The sequence below is a fragment of the Xenopus laevis genome, chromosome 9_10L (assembly GCF_017654675.1).
Source record: "Xenopus laevis strain J_2021 chromosome 9_10L, Xenopus_laevis_v10.1, whole genome shotgun sequence".
NCBI classification, from domain to species: Eukaryota; Metazoa; Chordata; class Amphibia; order Anura; family Pipidae; genus Xenopus; species Xenopus laevis.
The window spans coordinates 18,968,924-18,977,008 of NC_054387.1; the positions used below are offsets into that span (position 1 = coordinate 18,968,924).

Genomic DNA, 8,085 nt, shown 5'->3' on the forward strand with positions numbered 1-8,085 from the left:
TTATTATTATTATTATTATTATTATTATTATTATTATTATTATTATTAACATGTATTTATATTTACCATCCAGTTCCCCTTTCCCAGTAATGACCAGTGCCTACAGCAATGACTATACAATAAAACCCCACTGCCCCCAGTAATAACTACAGAATTATCCCACTGCCCCCAGTAATAGCTCTACAGTAATATCCCACTTCCCCCAGTAATAACTCTATAGTAAAACCCCACTGCCCCCTGTAATAACTCTACAGTAATATCCCACTGCCCCCTGTAATAACTCTACAGTAATTCCCCACTGCTCATAGTAATGAAACCTTTGTGTGATATTTCTGTGCAGGTTGTGGGAGTAAGAAGAGGGGACTTCTCCTGCCACTGAGGTACCTGCACCCCATTATTATTTGTTACTTATATATTCATATACTCAGCACTGTATGGAGATTATATGTCAAGCCCTGCCTCAATGAGTTTGCAATCTAATGTCCCTGTCACTTTTCCATTAGTCCCTACTCCAGTGAGCTTATAATATATGGTTCCTACATCAGATGGCATTGCATGTATACTGTATGTATTGCTGGCGTGTTTCTAATGTTACACACTTATTTGTCCTGTAACTCCGCCTGCGAAGTTTACACTTCTGCATGTGATTGGTTTTGGGAGGAATACATAAAACAGAGTAAGAATGACAGAAAATGTTGTCTACAAAAGGTCTGGTTTAATATTATAACTAGGCATATTTGGAACATAAAGGCTCGAACAGCCCCCATTGGCCCAATAAATAGTGACTGACTGAAGTCCAGGGCTGGTTTCCAAGAGTGGGGGCAGGTTGGACGCCCTGCGGCCGCTGTTCTACCAACCGACTCCTCATGAACCAGAAACTGAAAGCAGAAAATTCTCAGTTTCACTTTCTCTTTATCCAAACGAGGAGCCTCTGGAATCGTTCGAAAGCCACAGAAACCAGGTAAATCTGTCAGGCACAAGTCTGTAGGAGAGGGTGGGGAAGGAAGAGGGTGGGGGCAAGTCACAGGGAAATATAAGGGAATTGGGAAAGGAAAAATAGGGTGATTTTCAATGGTGTAACTAGATATTACTGGGCCCCACAGCAAATTATATAGTGTCTAGAGGTTGACGTGTTTTACTTATGTTTTGCTTACATTTGCTGCAATTGTATATGCATTAGGGCCTCCCACCTTCAACCGCAGGGTCTGCTTCCTCTGTAGTTACACCACTGCAGTGATTTTTTTGTCCCTTTGTTCGCCTTTACTGAGCCATACAGTATGAAAGGGAGAGAGTACAAATTGTGTATCATTACAGATTCCTATAGTATGAGAGGGAGAGAGAGTATTACTTGTTTATCATTAATGATTCCTATGGTATGGAGGGAGAGAGTATTACTTGTTTGTCATGACTGAGATCTACAGTATGAGAGGGAGAGAGTAAAAATTGTGTATCATTACTGATTCCTATAGTATGAGAGGGAGAGAGAGTATTACTTGTTTGTCATTACTGATTCCTATAGTATGAGAGGGAGCGAGTATTACTTGTTTGTCATTACTGAGATCCAGGGCCGGCCTTAGGCCAATTGGACCAATTGGGCCCAATTGGGCCCCGCACCTCTGGGGGGCCCCGCACCACAGGGCAGCACAGATAATATTTCCCTCAGCACATGATGCTGCCTGGCCTGCCCCCAACTTTGAGAGTCCAGCCCATCCCCAAATCCATAGGTCTAGCCTGCCCCCAACTCTCATAGGCCCAGCTTTCCTCCAACCTTGCTAGGCCCTGCCTGCCCCCAATCCAACCAAGCCTGCTCCCAAGCTGAATCGGCCCAGCCCCAAACTAATTGGCCCAGTCCACTCTCCTATTTCCTCCCTCTCTCTCTTACCCTGTGTGCCCCTATTATGTTACCTTGTCTGCCCCTTTCCTTTCTATTTTGTGCCTGTATGCCCTTATTTTCCTAAATACTTGGTGTGTCAGTAGCCAGCAACACTTTGTCTAGGGGCCCCGCCAACATGGTCCCAATTGGGCCCCACATGTGATAGGACCAGCCCTGCTGAGATCTACAGTATGAGAGGGAGAGAGTACAAATTGTGTATCATTACTGATTCCTATAGTATGAGAGGGAGAGAGTATTACTTGTTTGTCATTACTGAGATCTACAGTATGAGCGGGAGAGAGTACAAATTGTGTATCATTACTGATTCCTATAGTATGAGAGGGAGAGAGTACAAATTGTGTATCATTACTGATTCCTATAGTATGAGAGGGAGAGTATTACTTGTTTGTCATTACTGAGATCTACAGTATGAGAAGGAGAGAGTATTACTTGTTTGTCATTACTGAGATTACGTGGGAAAAAAATGGTAAATTCACTTTTTTCAAGAGAATTTTTGCCATGGAAACAAGTCGCATGGAAAGGGCAGTGTTGATTGCGAATTTAAAAGTGGTTGCTCTATCTTTATAATGGGAGTTCGCCAGCCTGAACCTGGCGAAATACACATTGGCGGAAACGGTAGCGTTCGCACTTTCATAAATTAGTGGATTTTCGCTAGAGAATTTTTACGATCTGTGAAAGTTCTCTAGCGCTAAGGTTTTTGGCTTCTGAATTGTCCTCCTTGCCATTTTAGAGCCATACAGTATGAAAGGGAGAGAGTACAAATTGTGTATCATTACAGATTCCTATAGTATGAGAGGGAGAGAGTATTACTTGTTTGGCATTACTGAGATCTACACTATGAGAGGTAGAGAGTACAAATTGTGTATCATTACTGATTCCTATAGTATGAGAGGGAGAGAGAGTATTACTTGTTTGTCATTAATGATTCCTATGGTAAGTTCTCTAGCGTTAAGGTTTTTGGCTTGTGAATTGTCCTCTTTGCCATTTTAGTAAATAGGCGATGTCGTGGCAAATTATCTTTTTGGCGAATTTTCTCTTAACATCCACAATTCGCCCTTTAGTAAATGTGCCCCATTGTCTGAAGGGAGTATCCTTTGTCCGTTACTACTGTGCCTTAAATTATGAGAGGGAGAAAATATCATTTATCTATCATTACTAAGGTGGCCATACACGGGCAGGTGTAAAAATCCCATTGGATCGCGAACTGCATCTGTTCGTTGATGCGGTCCCGTGATCCAACCACCCATTATGATTTGATCATTGGGCCCTAGTACCCACGATCAGATCAGCTCAATATCGTCCACCTCAAGGTGGGCATATGGGGGAGAGATGGAGAGATTACCACTTGTCTGTCAGTGTGGTACAGTATGAGATGAAGAAAGTACCATTTGTCTGTCATTATTCATTTGTCCCACAGTCTGGTGTATAGTGTAGGACTGATGACTTTTTTCTCAATACAGAAACAGAGATGGCGGAATCTCGTGTTCAGCCAATGAGACTGAAGGAGTGGCTTTTGCATCAGATAGACAGTGGGCGTTACCCTGGATTGAGGTGGGAAAACCCAGAGAAGACAATGTTCCGCATCCCATGGAAACATGCGGCCAAGCAGGATTATAAGCAACAGGCAGATGCAGCTTTGTTTAAGGTTCTTGTTCCTTGTTTGTACCAATCAATTTGCTACTTTTTCTGCCCCCTGCTCTGACTTCATGACCTGCCTCATTTTCCCCACAGGCCTGGGCAATGTATAAGGGCAAGTTTCGGGAAGGGTCGGGAAGGGCTGATCCTTCTGTCTGGAAAACACGACTTAGGTGCGCCTTGAACAAGAGCCCGGATTTCCAGGAGGTGATGGAAAACAGTCAGTTGGACCTCTCTGAACCCTACAAACTTTATAGGATTGTGATCCCAACCCAGGAGAGGAATGGTTAGTCTTCCTACCTACAGGCAGTCCTATGAGTGCAGTTTCCCTGGCGATGTCTCATTCTTCCTCTATTTTATTACAGAGGAAGAGGATCAGGAGGCATCTAGGAGCCCCACTAAAGATCTACCTCTAAAGGAAACTCAGAAACCTATAGTGGGGGATTGTAAGAGCTCCATGAAGGAGGAGACTCAGGCTTCAATGAAGGAGTTGTCTCAGCACCCATCCCAAGAGGACACAGAGAAGCCTGAGATGGAAGTGTTTCAGGTTATAAATATTGCTCTTAAATATGCTGAACCCTCTTTGTGCCCTCCACTCAGCTAAATGTATTTCTCCCACCCCCCATTTCAGATCCAAGTGTGCAAACGCGAGGGATCCCCTGAACCTTACAGATCCAAGAGTTTGAGGACTGATACTCAGCATCCTACAAGAGCAACAAGTGAGTATTGAGTCTTGGCCATATAGTAGTGGTTGTCAAACCTTCTTTCAGGTCCAACCTTTGTCCAAGGCCCCCATTGAAGGTCCAGCCTTTGCCTGTTAGCCCATGAATGGGGTACAGATATAGGAAAATATCTGTGTGTCAGCTATTTAGGCACAGTGCTAGTACCATGTAGTGTAGAGAGCAGCTCTTGGGATGTGACTGGGTATATGCACCCCAATCAGAGAGTACTGAGTGCCCATCATTTTCACTATCAATATATGGACATGGTTTGGGCAGGTACTATGGGGGTTCGATTGTTACTCAGTTAGAGCCAGGTCCAGGACCTTTGGCACCAAAGGTGGTAATCTTTCCCCCCATAGGGTTTCTGAAGTTCTGGCCTGGGCTCTCAAGCAGCAGGTACAGAGGCTGCAGGGGTCAATAATGATTCATAATTTCCCTATTACCCAAGAGCGAGTGAACTGGTAAAAGTGTTTGATATTAACAGGGATCTAATTCTGTATTTTATCCCTCACCCAATCTGTATTTCCAATCCTCCCAGGCTGCCCTACACCCATACCCTTCCTCTGGACAACCCAGCACTCAGATTACAGAGTGTTAGACCTTTCGACTAGGAATGAAGAGCTTCCCTCCTCATCATCACTCTCAGGTCTGTAATCTCTGAAGGACTGGTAGGGGCTAGCAAGTAAGGCTGTCATTTATGCCCCCTATCATGCCACTAACAGCGTGTAGAGCAGGGGCAATCTGTGGCTTCCACAGCAGCCAGAGCTTGGGGTGCTGGCAGTTATTGGTGTGTGTATGAATTAGTGTGTTTGTGTTCATGTGTGCATGGGAACTGACCCCCTGTTTTTCCTGGCAGATTTCTGGCTCCATGTTCGCCTTTATTATCAGGATAAACTTGTAACAGAGGTGACCACAAAGACTGTTGAAGGATGTCGCATTGTCCCCTGGTCAGCAGCCCCCCAGCAATTCAGCCCATACCCTTCTCTCTCATTAGAGGTGGTCTCACTTCCATCAGAGCTGCCTGAAAACCTGACTCCAGACATGAACATCATGCAGAACCTCCTCAAGCACCTGGAGCGAGGGGTGTTGTTGTGGGTTGCCCCAGAGGGTGTGTTTGTAAAGCGCCAGTGCCAAATTCGAGTGTACTGGAATGGCCAATTGGCTCCACATAGCAACCAACCAAACAAGCTGGAGAGAGAGAAGACATGCAAAGTGCTGGATACAGAGCAATTTCTGCATGGTTAGAGGCAAAACAACTATCTCTGGTATAGGGTAACCCCTCATCCCTATAATCTCTGGTACAGGGTACCCCCATCCCTATTATTTCTGTTATTGGGTACCCCCATACCTATAATCCTAAAAAAACAAATGCTCTGTAAAGCTACAAATGTATTGTTATTACTACTTTTCATTACTCATCTTTCTATTCACCCCCCCCGTGCCTATAATCTCTGGTATATGGTAACACCCCTTCCCTATTATCTATATTCTATAGTATAGGGTAATCCCCGATCTCCTATATATATAGCGTACCCCTATTTTTGTTATCTCAGGTAAAGGGTATCCCCATTACTATTATATCTGGTAAAGGGCAATCTCCCACATCCCATTTGGAAAAAACCTGTAGTAGTGTTGTGTGTGTTGACCCACTGGTCGGGTTTGGGTTGAAATTTGGGTGACCATTGTGAGTTCGGTTTGGGTGCAGGTCAGACTGGGGAAGTATACTTCTACTCTTGTCCCAAAGATTCTCTGTCTTGAAACCAGAGGTGTGTGTATAAGTAGCATAAGGAGTGGGAAGACAACATTTTGCTTGTTAGGGTCGGGTAGGGGTTGAGTTTTTCCTAACACGCACATCACTAGCCCATAGCTGTAAGCCTTCCCAAATGATTTACCAAGCAATCAGTTGCAGTCAGGGGCAGCTATGCTTGCCGGGCCCCTTTGAAGATTTTTTGTGGGGGGAGGGGGGCCAGCTGGTTCTGATACTGACCTGTTGCCATAATCAGTACAAACATGTCAGTAAAATTAGCTTTCCTTCCGAAAATGTCTGAGAAAAATACCAGTGTGACATGAAGTGTTTCTGCCCTTTACCATGATCTCTTTGTTGCTTTTATAGAACTGCATATGTATATTACACAGGGGGGGCCTGAACCCCAATATCAAATCCAGCTTTGCTTTGGAGAGGAATATCCAGACACATCACGTGTGAACACCAAGATTCTGATGATGGCTCTTGTAAGTAACAGGCACTGCTTGATGTGGTGTAGGTGGCCAGTAATACAACTTGTATATCCAACTCTGCTCCCACCCTCTTTCATCGTTAGAAAGTGGGCAAACCAGGAACTATACAGGCACATCCCAAAATCATGTTCCTTTGCTTTGATTGTGCCCCTTTTAAATGTACCATCTTTACTGCTTGAATGTCTCTGTGCACCCACCCATGTTTCTCCTGTGTGACCCCCTGTCTGTCCCACCAGGTGGAGCCAGTGTTCGCTCGAGAGCTTCTTCTCAATGCACGGAGGAAAGTGATTAAAGATTCCAAGAGCCCAGATTTGCAGCCCCCTGGTTCAAGCTCCGCCCCCACACCCCCTGTATAAATCCCCATTCCTTTTATTGGATCCAGCAGTGTTCCCTCCATGGTGTGTCCTAAGCCCCACCCTTTGATGCTTCCCACCCTACAGACAGCACAAAAAATGAACAGAAATATGGGGCACAATAGTGCTGTTTTGGGGTTTGTTCAAGTGCTTAGATGGGACATAGCAGCAGTTGCTTTATGGCTGGAATCATAGACACAGGATCAGAGTGACGGTGCCAAGCTGTGGTGAGATTTTCATAGATGGGGTGCAGCAGATGTAGTTGCCATATGTATTGGCCCTGTTGGCAGAGCATAAAGTGACGACCAAGATATTGGGGTAGATTTATCAAAGAGTGACGCTAGAGATCGCCACATCCACTCTTCATTTCTATGGGATTTTGAAAGGCAAATTTATCACAGGATGAATTTTCACCCATTGATAAATACTCTTTTAAAAATCCCATAGAAATGAATGAAGAGTGGCGGAATCTCCCTCTAGTGGACTTTGGCGACCTCTCACTTCACTTGATAAATTTCATTATAGTGGGGGAAGACACGCGAAGGCAGTTCGGGGAGATTGTCGAGACGAAGAGGCGATTAGTCGCCAGGCGACTTAATCTCCCCGAGTGTCACAATCCTAAAGCATGGTTGTACCCAGCTGCACCCCCAAGAGCCAAAGGCTGTATGATGAAATTATGTTTAGCCCTGTAGGAAGTACTGGTTCCAATTATGCCATGTTCTCACCTGTAGCTCTGCCTTTGTCCATAAAAGGCTGCAACATCAAAATAGAAAGTAGAGCCAGGCACTAGCAGATTAACTGCAAAACATTTATTGACACGACATGTTTCGGGCAAAGCCCTTTTTCAAGTGTTGACAGTTGAAAAAGGGCTTTGTCTGAAACATGTCGTGTCAATAAATGTTTTGCAGTTAATCTACTAGTGCCTGGCTCTACTTTCTATTTTGAAATTATGTTTAGGTGGTGGACTGACTCTGAAATAAAGATATATAACATTGGACATGTGTGTGGAGCCTGTTTTATAAATATATATATTGTGCAGCATCTCCTCCTAACTACCCTGATCAAACAATTGCTTCCCGGGGATATGAGCAGGAATATTAACCATCTTAGAGGCCAGCTGCACAGCTGCTTACAAGTCTTGGAGACTGCAGCGGGCATCTGTGCTAATTACCAATCAGAGCTGCAGCCTGTGGATTCAATATGAAGGTAGTATAAGGGCTCTTATTGACGAGTGGTTGAAGCT

General features: G+C 44.5%; 2 protein-coding genes across 2 annotated transcripts in view; one reads left to right on the forward strand and one right to left on the reverse strand.

Moving 5' to 3' along the window:
- Window positions 1-8,085, reverse strand: part of LOC108701997 (traf2 and NCK-interacting protein kinase) — a 1,005,599-nt gene that overhangs the window by 825,050 nt on the left and 172,464 nt on the right. The gene's annotated exons all lie outside the window — the stretch shown is intronic.
- irf10.L (interferon regulatory factor 10 L homeolog) lies at window positions 496-7,645 on the forward strand. Its single transcript, XM_018235039.2, has 9 exons — window positions 496-961; window positions 3,355-3,539; window positions 3,626-3,815; window positions 3,895-4,076; window positions 4,161-4,248; window positions 4,790-4,897; window positions 5,108-5,491; window positions 6,365-6,483; window positions 6,726-7,645. Exons 2-9 carry the CDS (start codon window positions 3,363-3,365, stop codon window positions 6,843-6,845), a joined length of 1,368 nt encoding a protein of 455 aa, XP_018090528.1. The 5' UTR covers window positions 496-961; window positions 3,355-3,362; the 3' UTR covers window positions 6,846-7,645.